Genomic DNA, 20,916 nt, shown 5'->3' with positions numbered 1-20,916 from the left:
ATGTAAAAAATGATTGCAAGATCAGCAGAGCACAAAACAAACAAAAGTTAACAAAATGCACCATCTTTGTTCTTGGCACAGGCTTGGCTGATGTAATCCATGTGTTTCTGAATCTGTTTCTGCAAGGCCTTTTCCCTTATTCCCCTGAAATGCAAAACTTTCACCAGCACTCTTAGCTCTTCAGCATCTGTTATTCTCCACCATCCTGTCAGCATTTCTGCATCAAAGAGAAAGAAAAGACAAACATTTTTAACCCTTGGAACAGGAGTGCATCAGAGGTAATACTCAAATTGATAACATCAGAAGCAACTAGCATTTCCATAATTCACTTTCTACAAAAAGTGGTATGCCATTCTCCCTCATCCATAGAAATATTATGACTGATCTGATCAATTTCATGGTAGGGAAATATTCAGATGAACTTGAATTTAAAAATAAATTTTAAACAAAGGAAGAATCAGTAATATAGAACACTGCGTCTGTATTACCCTGTACAAAAGGAAAATGTGTTAGCATTAGGTTTATATTTTGTCAATGAAACCAGGTTTATTTTGAAATACTTTTATATGGACCTGAACTTCCCTACATATTGCTGTACTTTATTGCTGTAGTCTTTCACAATCTTCTCTTGCTGCTGAAGACCAGAGGTTTCTAACACTTGTCTAGAGAGCTCCAATCCAGTTACGTCTTAAATGTTCCCTTAATGCACTTGTTTCTAAAGACTGGGAACACTTGTAAGTTATTCCTCAATGAAACAACTTAATCAAGGGAACTATTTTTCAATTATAGTTTTCAATTATTCTCAATAACTGAAAACATCTTTTCCAAATGATTTCTACATTGTTTAATTTACCAACTCACTTGTAACTGATCCCAGTCTTCCAAATCTTTAGAAATTATTATTTTAATGACTACTTATGAAACCTGCTGGACCGGGGTTCTCCAGAAGCAGAGTTGAAGGGTACCTGCTGTAGACTCTGCATTGGAAGCACTAAAAAATGAAACATTAAGATTTTCTTCACCTTCTGGAATGGGCCTTGGACTGGGGTAATCCACAGGTTTGGCTACCTCCACTGCTGGAGACGGCGCAGATGGGAGCTTCTCATTTTGGGGCACTGGAGACTCACTCTTACTGGTGGAAACACTGGGGACAAGGAAAGGATTGCCATTTCCGTCTGCCATTCCAAATCCAGGACCTGATGCTGGTGGCAGGTGGTTACTAGAGAAGGGCAACGTTGGGCTCATCATTCCAGTAGGCCATCCACAAAAAGGGACACTCATTAAGTGTAAACCAGGCTTCACCTAAAGGAAAAAGGGAGAATGCAACATGAACACATAGCTTACAAAGGCATACATCCAGACAGGAGATAAACAGGGGATGATACAATCCCACGATCCCTCAATCACTGTAGGTACAGTAGGCAAACTGGTAACCAAGAGCCTGACTGACAGAAAATTGTCAATATATACAATATATAAACTGCAACCTCTGAGAATTGAGGGAGATCACTCACTCCCATATTTTTTTGGTTAAATCATTTCTTGGTTTTCTTTCTGCATGCCAATATTTTAACAAGTTTCTTAAACGTTCAGCAGCTAAGTAAGGCAAAGCCAAATACATATTTCAATGGAGACCCTTACTGCATCCAAGTAAATGGGTTATGTTACAGAAAAGACTGTCATAGCTCTAAACCCAAGGGTCAAGTACCTGCATAGCTGACAATGTAAAGTTATTCATCCCCACAGGATTCTGTGGACTGGCAGACACAGCTGGAGGAGTCGGGGATGGAGAAGGAGACTTAGGCCTCATTGATGACAAGTGAGGAGAGGCAGCAGGAGGGGTTGTGGTACTAGTAAGAGAAGAGTCATCGCATGGTGTTCTGGGCAGAAGACTAAACCAGTGTCCGCTCCTTTCTGTCAGCACTCTGAAAAGTTGGTCATTAGGAAGGATCTGAGAATTGTACATCTTTCCAGGACTGCCGTGGATGGGGCTGAAGAGGTTAGCGTTGGAGTCTGGTTTAGAGTCTGGACAGCACTGGGAGGCGGCTGGCTGGGGGCTGGGCAACACCTGCTGTGAGTTAGAGTGAGTTGGCGAAGAAATGATGGCAGGAATGTTGGCTGGGCTGCTTCCGTTCTGCTTCTGGTTCAGGGCATCCAACTCGGGCGACATTTTTGCTACTTCCAGGAGTTTGCTGAGTTTAGAAAAGGAACCTGGTTTCTGCAAGAAGAGGTTAGGGTTATCAGTGTCCTTCCCCTCTTCCTGGCCCATGGCGCTGCTGAAGCTGAGGTCGAGGTTGATGTCCAGAGGTTTCTCTTCCGTTACCTCAGTGGGCTCCTCTTTGATCTGGATTGTTTCTGCATTCTTCAGCCTTTCCCGTTCTTTCTCCAGTTCTTCTGGTCCTAAAACACCCAATTTAATATGCTTTGGCAAAGAGCTAGAGGTAAGGGCATGTACAAATTTGTAATAAACAGAATTTCAATTAAACCAGCCCCAAAGCTGCAATATGAACTAGTAGTACCTACATGAAATCATACTTCAGTGGATATTTAATTGTATTATAAACATGCAAATACAATGGGAGTTTATTCTGGCCCTTCCATGATTGCTTAATCTGCATTACCAGTGAGATATGCAATTTGTTTCTTAAAATGGTTACATAAGCTATCACTTCAGAAAACATACATCAAGAAATTCACAGGTTTGCCCTTACCTTCCCCACTTTCCATAGCCTCAACAAAAATTCCGCCACACTGAGGTAGCACCCAATATCGCCGTTTATAGCGATCCTGGCCAAACATCATAGACCGCAAGGAATGAGATGCTTCGAAGAGCTTCCTTCGGAACTGGCTCTGTTGCTGAAGAAGCACAAACACAAGACGTATATTTTCTTTTCTTTCTCGCAAAACTCAAAGACTCTTGCTTTTGTTTTTCCAACATTACTCACCTTTGTCAATTTTTCAATCTGCTTCTCCAGCTCTTCAACAGTAGCTGCCTGGTCCCCATCATCCTGCAACAACATAAACAACAGACTTACTCAATTTCACAGATCCTCATTACCACAAATCTGTGCAATATTAAAGCCTATAAAATGACCCCACTGAGTAATAAGGCATTTTAACATCATTCTAGGTACTATACACTTCAGAAAGCATTATTCTACTAACTCACATTTGTGTTGCTTCCCATAAAATAAATACACTCTCACTATGTACCTGTAGGTTTGTATACTTTTTCCATATACAAAGATGTCACATTGTGTTTAGCCAGCAAACTCAAACTGCCTATGGAAAATCTTTGTGTTCTGTTTTTGGGAATTTTTTTCCCCAAATACAAACAGGATTTCGGTGGTCACCAGGCTGAGGTCATTCTAAAAGCAGGGCTACCGCTACAGGGGTAAGGAAGTGAAGAGCTACCTCTTCTTCACAGGTTTCTGCTTTCTTTCCTTTCTTGTCTTCCTCGTCCTCATCCTCGTCCTCTCCCTGGTCCTCACTGTCCTCATCCTCGTCTTCATCCTCGTCGCTGTCCCCTCCTTTCCGCTTGCGTTTCCGCCCCGCCGAGGGTGTGCCCAGGGCCTGCTGTTCCTCCCCACCCTCACCCCCTGTGCTCGAGTCTCTCTTCCCAGTCTTCTTGGCATGAATTATTCGCAGCCTGAACAGACAGGATAGGGTATCTATTTCCAGTCGGCTTTTGATAATATTTCTTAGAAAATAATTAAATTACAGGCAAGCAAAGTTAATATATATAATGGTATTTCTAATGTTTTACCCATGCATAAAAGGGAGACAAAACTGAGTCAATTTAGTACAGACCAATAAGTCCTACTCCTATTCCATGTAAGATTATGGAAATGATAAATGATAAATGAATATATGGCAATAGGAGTCTAAGTAATAGCATGGATTTAAGAAAAAGTTGTAGAATTCTTTGATCAAACAACAGCAGTAATGGATAAAAATAAAGTGTATGATAGGGTATATATTTTCATTAGGCTTTCGATTATAATTCTTAGAAAATGATTAAATTAAAGGCAAGAAAGTTAATATAATATAGTACAGATATGGGGCCAATTCCCAGGCTCGGGCAATGGAATCAGTGAAGTACCACAGGGTCCAGTGATATTTCTGATTTCTATCATTTACACAGGTGTAATTAGTAAACTAGTCAAATATGCATATTGTATCATAGAGGAGAATTAGCCAACACTGTAGAATGAACAAATAAAATTCAAAGTTTTAGAGTTAATAACATCTTAGAGATTATGTTTAATATAGACAATACAGAATGTTAAATGCATTTAACAAAATTAAATATAAAATGGAAAACAATGAGTAGCTACCAATGAAATGATATAAGAAAATAGGAAAGGCTACAAACCAGAGGTCATTCGGCTCATCTGGCCTGCTGGGCAGTTCGGTCAAAAGCTCATACACAGTAACGCAAGCTTAATTGCTTTTCTGGTTTAGTCTAAAAGCTAATGTTATTCCTGACACCTACAGTATGTGTATTTTGGAAAGCTTCAGCAGTAATCCAAGTGTCATGCATTTTTCCCAAGTACAGATAAACTTTATGTGCTTGTATTTTTAAGGAAACTGATCCTAAGGGAATTATCACCTTCTTCAAAAGGCCAATTTAACATAAACCGAGTTTAAAATGTTGGGCCGTCATTTTCCTGTGCGTCACTTCTAGAACATGTAATAATACTGGGGTACTTTATGTGGCTGCACCATTAAATCACAAGCAAGTGGTTAAATTGTAAGAAAATCTTTAAAAAATTGTGTAATATATGCGACCCAGATACGGACATTGTGACAACATTAGCAAAGAGACACAAATTAACTTGATAATTACTGTGAAAATGTACTTACTTGCGGAGCTTGCCTTCCACCACCCATTTGTCTCGTCTTAAGTTAGACATATGATCAATGTTTTTGTCAATCTCACTAGAAAGAAACATCAGAAGAACTGTTATGCCTACTTTTTGCTTCCACCACACAATTTAAACACTGTGTTCTTGTATTCTTCAAACAAGTGTCCTTCTATTCCTTTCTTCTGTGTTTAATACCAATGACATTAAAAATTCAGATGCCCATGAATAAAATAGGGCACACTGCCCTTCAAGCTTTTTTTTTTACAGTTTAATTTTAGGATGAACACTTAATTAAGCATTTAGTCAGTATGGACAAGAACATGACTGATAGGAATAACCAAGTACAGCTATATATACAAATAAATATATAGCAAGTGAGAAGAAAAAATCATCATGTCTAGATCCTGTGCAAAGGAACAAAGAATCACACACCTCAAAAGGATTTTGAATGCAGAAGCCTGTTATATGTTATGGTATATAACTACTACTTCAGCACATGGGATACATAATCAATGATTGGAAATAATATGTGAAAAAAACAGTACAATTATGAATTTCTGAACCTTTGAATAAATGAACAAGCTAGTGAATACAAGAAGTCGTCAGAATAACTGTCAATCCAGGCATTTTCTAACCACTTCTTCCAATTCAAGGTCACAGTGGAGGCAGAGTCTATCCCAAGCAGTGGTATACCCTGGACAGGACAGCAGTCCATCGCAGGGCTGACACACTGATATGGACACACATACAAGTATACCTAGGGCCAGTTTTTCCAGAATTAACCTACCAGTATGTTTTTGGACTATGGGAGAAAACTGGAATTACTTGGGGAACATACAAAACTCCACATAGACAGCACCCCAGGCCCACGTTTGAACCCAGGGCCTCAGCACTGCGAGGCAGCAATGCTAACCACTGCGCCACTGTGGCCCCCAGTCAGAATAACAACAATTTCCATAAGGCTATAATTTCACCTTCTAGCATACATCTCTCAATAACCGTCATCCATGACAAGGAAATTTCTCACTTCTTTGTAGTGCTTCATTTTCTCATATTTTACAATGCTGACTTAGAAAAATGTTATGAAGAAAACTGCCAATGTTTCAGAGTCACTAAAATCAATTACCATTCTGACTAGCTGCAAGAATGTAATTGCTGAATACAAAGTGTACCCATTGTATTAAATGAAATACTGAGTCATATTTACCGAAAGTTCTGCCAGCTGAACCAATTAACACTTTGCGTGCCTCACCAGAAGTCAGAATTCTGTTTACACTATAGTTTGATAATGACCACAGAATTTGCAGACAGATTAAAATCTAGTTGTTTTTTTTGTCTCACGGAGGAGCAGTGCGAGTATAAAGGAAAAAACCCATACTACCTGAATTCTCCAAGGACCAGAAACTGAAACCACCACTTTAGCACGCAAGTGCATAAATAACACTCCGGTGAGTACTGAATGCTGGAGCCTTAATTTGGTATCAAGTTCTGCAGTGTCTTACCTCACTACACTTTTACTGCATGCCAGCTCATTTACAAGAAATGCCAGCACTGAGGCTTTCTGTGCTGGAGTGTGTGCCTGGAAGGCTTTGGTCTTCAGGCTCTCGGTCAGTTCTGTCTGAATGCAGTGGGCCTCCATGTAGATCTGTAGAATCTCTGAAACGTTATCCCTGTTTATCCCAACGTTTGTCAGATGGTCTCCCAAAGCTGTTTTGGCCTTGAAATCGGAGATAAAAAGTTTTAAGTAACAGTAGGGCTTTTCTTTTGCAACTGTTCTTTAAAAAAAATAAATACTGCCATTTAATACTTTATAATATGAACCAGTCAGTGGCATTCCTTTGAGAAATACTAGACGGCCAAAAAGAAGTGTGACTAATGTTTCTTGATTAGCATGGTTAAATGCCTTATGATGCGTATTTTCTGAAAGTGACCTTCTCTCCCAAAATCAAGCTCTTGAAGGTTAAATTGTAATGTTAATTAATTAATCTAATTGACTATCTCTAAAAGAGAGCAACATTTTTTATTTCCACAACTTTGGAGATATAACCTTAGAAAGTCGGCAAGACGTTACCAGATTGAAAAACTTTGGCTTGAGACTAAAGCCGGGTCACATTTTCACCACTGTAGTGACTGACCAGCTGTTGAAGTTATATTCAGAGGAATGAAATTTGTGGCTTAGACTTCAGTAATAACTGTACTTTCTATTGGTACATTAGAAATCAACACGTGGATGAGACGTTCCTAAACATTTTGATGGAAACTTCCCAGAAAATACTTTCTATTTTACAGCACATTTTGAACTAGAAGAAAACGACTCATTATGATTGTGATGATCAAGATTAATTTAGGACATCGTTAAAAGACTGCAGCACAGAACTCCGACGTGAAGCCTTCCTTACTCGATGCCCAGGCGGCAGTCCGGGATCGCACACCACCGCAGACAGCAGTCTGACGAGCAGGTCCTGCACCTCTCCCATACTGTCTCCTACGTTCAGCAGCCCCTCCTGCAGCACACTCAGACTGGGGACGTCCACGCTGATGTCAAAGCCCAGAACCTTCCCGAAATTCCTCAAAAACTGCACCACCATGAGGCAGTCCGAAAACGTGCTCCCTGGTAAAACCAGTCCGGGAATACGAGACAGCTCTGGAAGAGGCTGCAAATTAAAATAAAGTGATTCAGCAGTTCTGATACTCTTTGATACAGCGGTTCGTCCATCACCACTTGAGATATCATTAGGGAACAGAATGGGCATATATACTTAAATACATTAGCAAGTCAATCCTGCCCCATTCTTGACATCTCGTCACAACACAATTTTTCCCTGATGCGGAAATGTTTGAACGTGAGGGATTAATCGATACAACCAATATAATGTAAAAAAATTAAAATTGCATTACGGATATAGCACTTCTGTGATGCCAAATCTCACACCACCCAGCTAATAGCTTTCATAGATTCCTCTGTTTCTGCCAATCTCCTATGTTAAGTCTAATACGTGTTATTGATTTACAGGTGAAAATCCTGTACATTATTTTAAATAGTCTTTTATTAAATGTCAATACCAATAGCCACTTGATGGCAGCATTTTGTACTAATACGATAGTAAGGAAAAAGTTACTATTTTGAATATCATGCTTCTCCCCCCATATGCTTCTCTATGTATAATATTATTGTGAGAGCAGACTGCAGATATTTAACGAACATAACAGGTATTTTTAAGCATTTGTGCCTCAAGAACTCAAAGTATATCATATACATGACTAAACATTCTTATGGTGCACTACTAAAATGAAGCAGGTTTGATAAGTATGGGATTTGTTAATGACCAGACAATACTACATGTTCTTTGCCTCATAAATCCTTAGTATAACCTTAGTTTATCCTCCAATGTCCAATGCTCAATCAAAAGCATTGACACAGTTTAATAAACATAGAACTTTGTAATGTGCTTAAAATAGTGGGGTTCATTTATTACATCAATTAGAAATGTGATTACCTTATGATCTGCTAAGCACATATCTTCATTTGGCTTCTTCATCTCCTTAGCAATTTCCAGTTCCAGTCTCCTAAGTTCCAATTTTCTTTCCTTGTTTAACCGTTTCTCATCCCTCTTCTCCTGCTTCAGTCGCTCTTTCTCCTTGGACATATTACAGACAAGTTAACAGTTCATGCTATCAAGGATTATGCCGTTATAATTTCGCCAGACACTAGGGCTTGTTTCTAAATTGCAGCACTTCTTTCGAAGAAAATCGCTTTGAGCAAGATTCTTAGTTTTGTTCACAGTTCATATATTTTCAAAGAAGAAATGCTGGCTCTGAAGCTGCACCGTTGTTTCCAAGAGAGGCAGATAATTAGGAAATCACTTACCTCTGCTTTCTTGCGAGCCTCCATTGCTTTCATTAACATCATGTGCTGCCGTCGTCTCTCCCGCTCCTAGCGGAACAGAAAGAACGTCGTCAGGGTGAAACAGCCGGAGCGAAAGCACTTGAACGTGAACATAGAACACAACAGCTGACTTCAATACAGCATGTTTAGCGAAAAAAAAGACAAATCACGTAAATAATGGCCAAGTTTGTGTATGTTTTAGTTGAAGTTTAGAAGGCAATATAATGACAACCAAAAGCAAAGGGGAAAGCAACAGATGTGAGGACAGTGTCAAAAACAGAAGCATACGCTTTAAGTTAGGGTCAGCCGTGATGCTTCCTCATAAGCCGGCAGATACAAAAGCAAAATGGTTGGCTGGTACAGATCAGTTATGTTACATCTGCTACGAAAAAAAATAGAATTTACACAAGAGGCTGCTAGTTATTTTGGGTTTTCTGTGTAAAAAATATATGGCAGTAGAACTGCTTAAAAAATAAACCAAAAGAGTTGCAGATACAGGAACTTATACATTTTCAATGCCCCTCTTACCAAACAGCATTGTAACAGAGCGGGCCTTAAGTTACATGGTATTAACATTATCCCTGTGTGCACTGATTTTGCTTAAAGTTTCCAAGGCAGACGACGTGCAGGGAGCAATATCAAGCCTGTGATACTTGCAGATGGGCACTGAAATTATATTATGTTCCAGGTGTACTGCTAGATTCAATATGGCATGGGTTTATAGCAATGTTGTCATTGCCCATCTTAAGGCTAATGTAGGCTAAGTGAATATGACTAAGTTGCGAAAATAAAAAAAAAAGTCTCAATTAAAAAAAAAGGAAGGGACACTTCCTCCTGGAGTATTATGATCTGAACTGGGCTCAGAAACCAAAAGGGTAAACAACCAGGCCTCTAAAATGACAGACTAGTAATTTACTAGCTGAGAACTGAATGGACATGTGATTTTCTTCTTAGACAAACACTGACTACATTCATACTGGAGTTCAAGCAATAATAATAACAAGAATAATAATGTAATGGATGACATTTATCACTGAAGTGTAATTTGGAACATGAAAATATGGATTGCAGCCTATAATATAATTGTAAAGAAACAGAAAGTAACAATTTATGAAAAGTCAATTGTATTTCTTGGACACATAGAGCAGATGTATGCAATGCACTGTGCTGTAAAGCCATGCAGAAGAATGTAGTATGACAGCAGCCAGTGCTACACTTTATGCATTGCTATGACAACCATATCACAACCAATTCACGATGCGGTGTTAGATGTACAAAAATAAACATACCCATACCATATCTAGTCTATGCCTCTCCAACTCCTGGTAGAAAGAGTTGGCAAAGTATTATGAAACAGAAATCACAAAGTCATAAAAACCAGTTTATTAGAAAAAACACACCCCAAGAGACATCCCAATACCAAAAAGCAAGGAAATTAACAAAAGAAAACCACAAAGGAGTTCAAATAGAACAAATATGTAGTTAAAAGGCCCCAAAAAAGATTTAAATCAGAAAACTGTTTAAGCGCCATGTCAGATGACGTGCTAAACTGAAGGATACCTACCTGGTGCTTCAACAAAACTGCCTGTTGTCGTCGCATTTCCTTCTCCTTGAAACAAAAACAAAACGAAATAAAAATCCACACATACCTGATTTTTGTAATTAAAATAGAAGACACAAATACACAATAATGTTTCTTTCACTGGGAATTCAAGCGAAAACATTTTTTTCCTTTTTTCCCCCCTGTTTGACAGCAAAAAGATTGACAGTCTTACAGTTGAGCCAAGTCTGAACTAATGTGAAATGGAAATGACCCAGTCATTTCAAAACTGTTTGACATATGGTGGAGGTAAACTGAGCTCTGAATTTTGATGTCCTCTATGACACTGATTTACATAGAAAACACAAGCTCACAGTGTCAACAAAACTCACTTCACCTGAATCTTGAGAGGAAATTTTAGCTGCCATAAACATTATTTTGTATTCACTTAAAAATATGACAATGAGGCACTTGAGCACAGAAACATGTACGGTAAAAAAAAACAGAAATAAACAGGCATGTTGCTTGATGTAACAATGATTGTTTTATTCAGATTACTCACAGTCTTCAGTTTTCCCCCCAAAAGTCTTTGCGGCCCATCTAAACTAACCTTTGTTCGTTTCTCAGCTTCCAAAATTTTGGCATTTGCTGCTTCTTCCTTCTTTTTCCTTTTAGCCTGTGCATGCAAAACAGGTCTTGAGGTCATGCAACAGTACCACTAACAGCTGTAAAACATCTCAGTCTACAACACATCAACATGCTTCCAAAGATTAAGACAACAAACCAGAAAAAAAGCAGACAATACTTTGTGCTTGAATAAAACCCTCTAACTGCTGTGGACTTAATGCTGTAGTGTTGGCATGATACCAAACTAAAGCTATTCAAGCATACATTCTTAACAATAGAAGAGTTGATGTAAGATCTTGTGAGATACCCTGCTCCCCTTATGTTAGGTTTATGAAAAAGATTAACATTAAAAGATATTTTAGTATAAAAGATGTACAAAATATTTTAAAATCATACCATGCAAGCACTACAGAAAGTACAGAAAGACAACTGACATCATAAACATTCCACTGTGTTCATTACTTCATCCTCCATACTGAAATAAAACCTGGACAGATTTTTTTTAATCAGGGCTATTCCAGAATCAAAATTAAAAAAAGCAATGCTTATGAATTTCTTTCTCTTCAGCAAGTAGATATTTTAGGTGTTATTTTTATGTTTTATTGTTTAGAGAAATATAAACATATGGCTACAAATGTCATATGTACAGCAAGACATCAAAACACTCCCCTGTCAAGAAGGTATCGATCCTAAAAAACAGTAACGTATAGAAGGTTTTCCATTTATTAAAATGAACATACTATATAATATTTATGATATTTACGACTCTGCTTTCATATAACATTAGATTAACTTCCAAGGGTCTGCATAGAGCAATATACCTGTTCCATTGTAAAAAAAACAGATGCTAATCTGCTTTTATTCCAGGCTCAATCACTTAAAAGCTGACAGCAGAGATTCTCTTTTGTCTGTGTCTTCTGCAAACAATCAACAGACCACTTGGGAAACGTTTATAAAATGCAAGGGAGCCTATGGTTTCAAACTTATTTGCTTCCATTTTGAACCTTTAAAAAATAAACAAAAAAAACCTAACCAGCGAGTCATACAAAGGAGAAAAACTGAGTGAGAATAAATTACGTAAAATTTAAATATGTAATTACAAGCTGTGAAAAATCCTGTTAAGAATGGCTTGCCAACCGTGTCAACTCAAATTTGATTTAGGTCTGCTAAAACAGTTTGGAGCTTCTATAATTGTATGTGTATGGAAAACAGCATTTTTTCCCCCCATCTACTTATGCAAAACTGTTGCAATTGTCTGACAAAAAAAATCCTTTATGTACAATTTACCCATGGTGTGAAGAGGCAAAGACAGACTTTTAATATTCAGTACTAGTAACACTAAAGCCAATTTAGTGTTGGGCCCATGTAAAATTATGCATAAGACATAACACAATCTGCAACAACATAATTCAGGAATAGCCCTTAGTAGTTTTCAAACATTCACGCCCCAAGCAAAACATGTATTTTAAGAATGCTACTGCTATGTTTAACCTCCTTTTGGACATACCTCAAGAATCTGCTGTGCTCGAAGCTCCTTTTCCATTCTTATTTGCTGAATTCGTTTGATCTTTTCCTGTAAGGTACGTAAATGAATTAAAAGTAATGCCATGGAGATTAAAGAGGTGTAGAGCTGGAAGTGAGCATCATGTTCTTTGCAACGGCAAGTGAACTCCAGAGGAAAAGTAGATCTTTTTGAATTGAGTTGAAGAAGCTATTAAAAGCTCTGAATGAGGCTTATTATTCGCTTACAAAAAAGAAACTTTCCTTTTAAGATCTTTCAGGAGATATGGCACAGATGTGTAAGTACTTTGTAGAATGGCTTGGGTTAAAAATTAGAACATCTGAAGAATCACTTATCTACATCCTGACACAAACTAACACAGAAAGTCATGAAATATCACTTCAAATATTTTTTCAGCTGTGTGGGATCCTCTAATTTTGCAGTGAAATACATTCTCGCTATTATATTACAACACTGACAGGGAATACCTCCAGGAATGAGGTATTAGGAATTGTATTAGGAATTTGTCTTTTTGCATACCCCAACTTGCTCTCCATGAGACCCACAGACAGGGAGAGAAGCTTGGGGTCAGAGCGCAGGGTCAGCCATTTATATGGCGCCCCTGGAGCAGTTTGGGTTAGAGACCTTGCTCAGGGGCCCAATGGAGTAGGATTCCCCTGCCGGCCGCAGGATCCGAACTGACAACCTTCCAGCCACAGGCGCAGATCCTTAGCCACAGCACCACCCCAAAACATTGAGCTCCCTTTGCCGTGATATCGGTGTCAAAATGTGTTGTGTGCTTCTAGATCCGTCCAACTCAAACTACCAAGCTGACTGAAAAGCTGAAATTTAAAAGATGCTTCTATGTTTGAAGTTCCACATGACATTTTTGAAAAAAGGATGGATTTCTATGAAGAACAATATGTGTGCGAAACACCTGACAACTGTCAAGCACTACATACCTGTTGTTTCAGAATCTTTATTTGCTCTTTCTGTTTCCGCTTTTCCTCAGCTGCCATGATTGCTAAAAGACAGGATAGAGGGGTTTTTGCAACACAAACTGCATGACATTAAACCTGATCTGAAGGCAGACTGCTCTACGATGCCACAGGAAGTTAGCTGCATACCTTGCTGTTTCCTTGCCTCTTTAGCAGCTCGTGCCAAAGCTTGCTTTTCAAGTTTCCGCATCAGTTTGATCTGAGCCGCCTGTCTAGCAATTTCTGCATTAAAAAAAAAAGAGTTTAGTTTGCAACCTCTGAAATGGTGGTGGTGGTGGTGGTGGTGGTGGGGTGAAACTGAATGAAATTGAAACCTGTAAATCCCGCCGACTGAGGAGAGAAGCAAAAAAAAAAAATCGGGAATTAAAATTTGCACCTTGAGCTTCCAGTTTGCGGAGGAGCTTGGCATCGGCGGGGCTGGGGAACTCTGTGGCCCCCACGTTGGGTGGCCGGCCCTTCCTGCGCTTTGTTCTGGAGCCGTCACTAGAGCGCTGGCGCTCAGGGTTTGGGGGGCGCCCCCGACGCCCCTCCATCGCGCGAATACGAGGAATGACTTCCTCCTCTTTCAGTAAAGTCCACTGCATGCCCTTCAACAGAAGAAAGGGGTCGAGTGCCCCTGTTACAATGCTTTTCATCACCAACAGCGCACGAGCCATCTACCCTGTCTGACTACAGAAATTCACTACATTCCACCATTTTGAGAAACTGCCATTAGAAATCTCTCCACCATCTGACAAAGTATTAGATTGGAATTAAAATTCCCTATCACACCTAATAATTTCACTGATTATTTTTACAAAAAAATAATAGTATTTCTACTTCTAGGTAGAATGAATGGATTCTAAAAACGAGGTGCATCTCAAGTACTTTTTTCTAGCTCATCTCTTACTAGAGGGTCTGGTCGTACTGTTGACTGCTGTATTCTTTCAACAAAGAGCCATCATGTTCCCAGTCTCATTTTTGGTTACCATTTACCTCTAGTTACGCTATGTTTTCCACTTGTCCTTTGGTAAATGTTAGGCTAATACCTGTGAAAGTAATGTAAGCTGATTAATTGAACATTTTTCTTCCAACGTGAACTTCCAAATGGGTTGTGAGTTCATTCTTTTATGTCGCTGCATTATTGGAGACTGACTCTGGTACTAAAGGCAAGAAAACTGTCAATAGATATAAAAACAGTCACCTGAGGTCCATCTCTGGCTTCATAGAAGTCACCAACCCTTATTTTTGCACTGAAGCTAAAATTATCTCGTGTGATGTCTGTAATTCCATTTCTGGTTAGATACTACAGAAGAGAAAATAATGGCTTCAATGAGACAAATATCCAGTTTTCAGGAAGAAACCTTTAAGCTTCACACAAGCTGCTGACTAGGGGGTGATTTACAATGGTATTACAAAGTGTGGCTTACACACAAACTGTTGATTGAGATTTTACATACTGGCTCATTATTAAAGGAATTCAAAGTCAAGGAATATAAATGTAACAACCATAAGAAAAGATTTAGAAAATTATCCTTTTGCAACATAAGGATTTTAAGATGGTATTATAAATATACCTTTGTGGATCATTCTTGTATTTTAATCTTGTACCACTGGGTAGCTTCATTAACTTTCAAATTACCTTCACAACTTCAGGGTACTGCCGAAGTTTTTTCCCACACGGGGCATAATAAGCTACCTCTCCTTGCAAACGACCACTGAAGTTTCTTATTCTGGTTTCTCTCTGCCACCTGTAAAAACAGAGAAGTTTACTTTAGAGTGAATAGCAAATTACTGCTATGCCATTTGATTTATGGTCGACAAAACAGACGTGCCAGTTAGTGGCGGCTTTATAAATTGTTGGCACAGCGATATCCTCCTTCAAGCAAACACATGCCTGAATATAACGGGGGGATGTTTTTTCTGAATTAATAAAAGACACCATTTTTTAAATGCAATAATAAAAACTACAGTAATGAATGCTTAGATGCCTTTGTAGTTATGTAACTCTGGAAAAATGTGAGTTTATACTCGAAAGATGAACTCTGCACACAGATAGAGCCCTTTCCACTGAATATCTGCCAGAAGAACTTTGATTACAGAAAGTTATAAGCTGACATCTCTGGAAGTAGGAATTGGATAACCTTTGTGAGTAAGACATTTGACTCTTCTTTTTAGGCGGGATATTTAGATGATAGGTAGAACTATAAAAAGAAACACAGATACTAGGACACTGAATTGTTTGTTTCGTGCCGAAGGAAGAGTCCGGAGGCTAGACATAGCCTTAACCACTGCTTTCAAGAGCTGAATGTGTCTTGCCACAGTCTAGCCTCTTAAGAGTAGGAAATAAGATTAAACTGACCATTTAGAGACGTGTTGTGTATTCTACTTTGCTTAGATGTCTGCTGTTGTGAGAATGTGGGCCACATTATGCAATGTTGCAACCTTATACTTTCTACAGACCTGTGAATCTTGGTCTCAGATTTGTAATGAAACAGCCATTACAGAGTCAGTTTTCCTGGCATCCTTATAATCTGCAGATCAGTCATAGCATCACAACTTTAAGATTCAAACATATTTCAGCAAGACTGTATTGAATAAATTTGCTAATATAATGAATAAAACCACTGCCATTGCCACAGAAATGCATGTTTTGCCTTTCTTTTTGATCTCACTTTTACTCACAGGATTCAATAGGACTACACACTCTTTCGTCCTCACAACCTGGCTGCAGTGGCTCATTTTCTCATATTAGTATCCCATATTCATAAATATGAATCAGTCAAATATAAATCAGTATGAACTCGCTCTTCTCTTGCAAGGATGGACCCTTATGAGCAAAAGAGAAGTGTCTTTTGCTGTTCATTGCTTTCAGAACCCAAGTGTCTAAAGCAGAATCTTGAGAAACAAGAAGATAGCGTTCCCACAGAGTTGAACTGATCCACACTGATTTGGGTGATTGTGCCCACTGGAGTAACATCATGCATACCCAAGTAAACAAGCTGTGGATGAGGCTTATAAGAATGTGATTCATTTCTCAAAAGGCACTGAGAATTCTGAGGGCTGCAGCTTAGAGAATGGACATGATTCCCAGTGTCACTGCAGTCTCCCTGTCAATGTGTCTGAAATTCAGCAGACGTTAGAACATCCAGAAACATACCCATATTCCAGAGGGATTCGGAGCTCCCGTTCATCTGTTACTCTTCTTCTTTTACCAGACCCTGCAAGAAATCAAGAACCAGTCATAAACACCGACGGTGAATGTGAAATCTTCCCTTTTGTGAATGCTCTAAACCCTTATTCATTTTCTTCCAAAACATGAATGCACTTTTAAATTGGCATGCTTAAAAATGTATTCCCTTATGTGACAAAAATCTGAAAAACATTTTAAACAAGTACCCATTAAAAAAGAATCTCCTTTTGATGGGTATTTTTTCTTCCCTGTGTTAAACTTCCAGTTGATTGAGTTCTGCTTTTTTACAAAATATAAACGTGAGTTCCAGAATGAGTGTGAGTGAGTGAAATGAGCTGGGAAGTCAGAGATAATGAATATAAAACAGCTACAAAGTATTACTAAAGTTAATCCATGCACTGTTTGAAGGTGCTAATCAATATTTTAATTATAATGTACTACTCATGAAAAAAACACATTTTTGTTAAGGCAACATACAAAGGAATTAAATCTAGTATCTTTTAATCGGCTATGTGACTATGGTAATCAATGTTCTATAACAAAAAAATATTCTTTACCTACTGTCTTATAGACACTAAAATACAATGAAAGTCCTTGTGACCATTTTGTTCAGCTCTCATTTCAGCCACAGTAGTGGAAAATCCCCAGTTTCCATTTCCTCTTTTCCCGATTACAGCAAACTAACCTCACCAGGGAGAAAACTCCCTCAACTGCCATTCATAAACAAAAACAGAACATTAACCCAGCTCAAGACTAAGAGGCATGTCCTCACAGGCAGAACGTGACTAAAAAGCAGGTTTTATACAGTACAACCGGTTGACATGGTAATGTCAATACTATGCTGCATGTTAAGAGTCTGTTCATTAACGTAATGATGTTTAATGCAGGAAAAACACAATCCTACGTAATGTGAGTCATGTCCACTCTTTCTGTCAGCAATGAGATAATAGCACTGCGCTCTTAATGAAGCGCGTAGCACAGTATCAGGAGTTACCTGGTGGTGTGGATATAGAGAAAGATGAAGAGGGAGTGCTGTGATAGGCCGGTGTCCCAGTGCTGGTCACTAAGGTAGGACTCAGGTTGGGACTTTTAATCACTTGAAGGTTCAGAGGCGTACAATTAGCAGACGCGTTCAGCACAGCAGGAGCAGATTTGTTAAGTTTTAGAGGCGTCTTCTCTCCTTCTGTGTCAGTTTCAGTCTCATCATGGTCCTTTTCATCATCTTCTGATCCATCTGAGTCACTCTCAAAATTGCTTTCTGACTCTTTAAAAGATATAAACATTCAAACAGTTTATGCATTCAAACATATATAAAAACTAATTTTTATACATACTAAGCAGTTCCGTTTTTTATTTTACAGTGCAAAATGAAACTGGAGAGGGTGGCGAGTCTTTCCATTCCTTCTTCTACATAAAACACATGGATCCCACTTTAAATCAACTATTTTCAATAAACTGACAAACCAGATTACGCTGACTAAATCATGCAAAGTGTTAACTACTTCACCCGCCTTGCAAAACTATTGCACTAAATATGGTTACTGTCCATCAGTTTAGAACTATAGTCCTAAAATCTCTGTCCATGAGCACATTTCAAATATCTTAAAGGATTGGGTTTAAGGAAAGGCTGTCAGTGCGGAATGGTTCTCAGAATTAAGAGTGTTGATCATTTGAGAGAAGGACTCTGTGTTGATTATGCTCATAGGCTTGTCAAGTTCAATGCCCTGTTTAATTTTCATTCTGAACAGGTACGATTTTTCCAAGTACTCATTTCAGTGATTTATCTGATTCCATACTGCGCTTAGTAGCGTTTCTTCAAGAGATTTGCATTTGATATAACACTAAACAAATTCACTGCAGAGCTACAGACAAAATTTCTTTGTTTCCAAAGTGGCAGAGAAGAAGGAGAAGCTGAGTGCTGGGTATACAGACTTAGCAACTACGTCTGTTTGACAAAGAAGACAAATTGTAATATATTACATATAATCTAACACTTTATATAGCATTAATACAACACAAATTAATACATACAAGTACAAATACCCCTATCACTCTTCTCGACAGAGTGACCTCTTTTCTGAATGTTCAGATATGGTAAATTTGTGCATTACATTTAGTGCAGGTTTAAAATGACAAAATTAAAAAAGAATTGCATTGAGCGAAAGAGCTTTTGCTACTTCTTACACATACCTGACTGGCTGTCATCAGTATCCTCCTCATCTTCATCGTCTTCTTCGTCATCGTCGTCATCTTCGTCATCCTCATCCTCAGCAGAGTCGTCCGAGTCCTTGCTGCTAGGAATATCTGACTCGGCTCCTCGGAACAGATCGACCAACGACTGTACCAGATGACTCTGGGTTGAACTTTTTCCAGTTGGAGTGACCTTAGCACTGGATGCCTTGTCTTTCCCAGACACATGAGGCAAAGCAGGTGAGGTAGATGGCCTAACCGGCACCATCTGAGTGGTGGAATGATTCTTTCCACCTGTACTCAAATTGACCGGGGCCGAAAAAGACACAGCACTCGAGGTGAGGAGTGGCTTGTCAGGGGTCTTGGTCTGACTGCGAGGTTTGGTAGTAAGTGCTAAGGGAGCTTCCTGAATTGCGCTTTGGATCACCCCATTGGGTTGGTGATGCCCAAGAAGTGTGTTTGAAAGGAAGAGATTTGAATGGTTGCTGTTGGCAAGTTTCTGGTTGCTAGGCGAGTCACGGGTGATTTTGGGAGTGAGCACAGGTGCGACCAGTTTCTTCTGGATCTTGTAGAGCTCCTGCTGTTTCTTCAACTGCACGGGAAAAGTCTGTTTGAACTGTTCCTGTGAAAAGAATGTATAAAATAGCTTCAGGAGAAAAAAAAATCAACTTCTTAATTAAATATTTCAGAACTATACATTATCACAGCAAGAAGAACCCCAAGAACCCCAATTCTCAACTGCCCTTAAAAAAGACTAAGAGGTGCTTGTGGACTGCCGACAAGATTTCCATTATAATTGAATTCATCTACAAAAATAAAAATCTCGTTAATCTATTATGGCATGAACTGAACAAAAGGCACCAGTACTTTTCATGCAAGAATACATCGCATTCTAGAGGGCAATACTGTTATGAGTCAAATGTGACCAGAACGTTTGCCTGACATTTTATTTGGTTACAGAAAATAACAATATTTTTAAAACAGATCTTCAACACAGAAGATGTGTATAAAGACAACACATAGGTAAGCTTCTGTACATTTCCCTAAGCTTGGAGCACTTTGTGTTCAACCTTTCCCTGTCTCAAACAATAAAAATCTTGCTCCAAAAACCAGGTAGTGTCATCTACAGAAACAGCCATACACTAGATAAGCGCCATAATAATCACATTGTTTGAAAAACACCAGAGCTTTTTGTTGATTACTGTTGGCTTCTTGAAATATTACCCAGTTAATTGATTGTCTGCTTTATGCAGCAATTCAAATAAGCCTAAATGCACTGTCACTTTCACTCATGTACTCAGCCACACTACACAAAATATAATCAAACAACTGATAAGAATACTTAGAAGGTTCATCTTCTGTCTTGGAAAAATTCAGTGACCTTTTAACATAAGGATGTCAGAAACAGTGACAGTCATAAAATAACTGCAGATACTGAATATAAACAAATTTATTTGTGCTGCTCAATAGCAATGTCTACTCAAAGAAGCATCACCATAAAAGCCAAAATGGATCAAAACAAATCTTGCTGAAGCGCCAGAAGAAATTAAAATGAAACAGTTCTAATTTACCTCAGTAACAGCTGAAAAGCCTCACTGCCTTTAAGAAAGGTATATCCCATAATGGAACAAGCTAACAAACCTGTTTCAATCTTAAATCGCTGATCTGAGAGCAGGGCTCCTCTGCTGTGCTTCTGTTGCCTGCCTTGAGGACGTCTGGTGATGGAATAACTGGTTTGGGAGAAGCCTCTCTCCTTGGTTGAGTGACCAGGGCCAGAGGTTTGTTGCTGGCTGCCAGTCCTGTGGAGTGAATGACACTCAGGTGCTTCTTCACGGCCTCCTCCTTGGCCTGAGAGCTTTGGAATACAAGCGGGGATTGCTGGGACAAGACCTGAGGCTGCGCCTGCTGTGGTTGGAAAGACGGAGGAGTCGGGGGGTCAGCTGTGAAATTCCGTGGTGGGTTACTCGTTTTGTCCTGGGGTTCTTTTTCTTCAGCAGGTTTTTGTCCATCCTTTTTGACTTCATTTAGATTTTGCATTAATACCTACAAAAAAGAAGTGGAATATCACCAGCTTGTGTCATTCTCTCCTCACATGCGAATCACTGGTCCTTCTTGGCTACTGCGGTAACCTGCT

General features: G+C 38.9%; 1 protein-coding gene across 14 annotated transcripts in view; it reads right to left on the bottom strand.

Annotated features, from left to right (window-relative positions):
• The window catches only part of baz2ba (bromodomain adjacent to zinc finger domain, 2Ba), an 80,380-nt gene that overhangs the window by 5,822 nt on the left and 53,642 nt on the right, over positions 1-20,916 (bottom strand). For 6 of the 14 annotated variants that reach the window (XM_088930271.1, XM_088930272.1, XM_088930268.1 and 3 more), the window contains 24 exons: positions 20,424-20,825; positions 18,783-19,404; positions 17,587-17,856; positions 16,560-16,620; positions 15,042-15,150; positions 14,604-14,705; positions 13,797-14,007; positions 13,550-13,642; positions 13,385-13,446; positions 12,429-12,494; positions 10,905-10,970; positions 10,319-10,363; positions 10,044-10,076; positions 8,737-8,802; positions 8,366-8,506; positions 7,268-7,522; positions 6,371-6,585; positions 4,867-4,941; positions 3,415-3,649; positions 2,946-3,008; positions 2,712-2,856; positions 1,709-2,400; positions 1,023-1,302; positions 62-217 (listed from right to left, as the gene is read on the bottom strand). In XM_088930271.1, the coding sequence (XP_088786397.1) occupies positions 62-217; positions 1,023-1,302; positions 1,709-2,400; positions 2,712-2,856; positions 2,946-3,008; positions 3,415-3,649; positions 4,867-4,941; positions 6,371-6,585; positions 7,268-7,522; positions 8,366-8,506; positions 8,737-8,802; positions 10,044-10,076; positions 10,319-10,363; positions 10,905-10,970; positions 12,429-12,494; positions 13,385-13,446; positions 13,550-13,642; positions 13,797-14,007; positions 14,604-14,705; positions 15,042-15,150; positions 16,560-16,620; positions 17,587-17,856; positions 18,783-19,404; positions 20,424-20,825 (4,465 nt within the window). The remainder of the gene's footprint in view (positions 1-61; positions 218-1,022; positions 1,303-1,708; positions 2,401-2,711; positions 2,857-2,945; positions 3,009-3,414; positions 3,650-4,866; positions 4,942-6,370; positions 6,586-7,267; positions 7,523-8,365; positions 8,507-8,736; positions 8,803-10,043; positions 10,077-10,318; positions 10,364-10,904; positions 10,971-12,428; positions 12,495-13,384; positions 13,447-13,549; positions 13,643-13,796; positions 14,008-14,603; positions 14,706-15,041; positions 15,151-16,559; positions 16,621-17,586; positions 17,857-18,782; positions 19,405-20,423; positions 20,826-20,916) is intronic. The other 8 variants (XM_088930269.1, XM_088930277.1, XM_088930279.1 and 5 more) reach the window with 4 other exon arrangements.

This window comes from Atractosteus spatula, chromosome 13 (genome assembly GCF_055471065.1).
Source record: "Atractosteus spatula isolate fAtrSpa1 chromosome 13, fAtrSpa1.hap1, whole genome shotgun sequence".
NCBI classification, from domain to species: Eukaryota; Metazoa; Chordata; class Actinopteri; order Semionotiformes; family Lepisosteidae; genus Atractosteus; species Atractosteus spatula.
The sequence above is the reverse complement of the archived record's forward strand: the minus strand, read 5'-3'. Positions and strand labels throughout refer to the sequence as shown.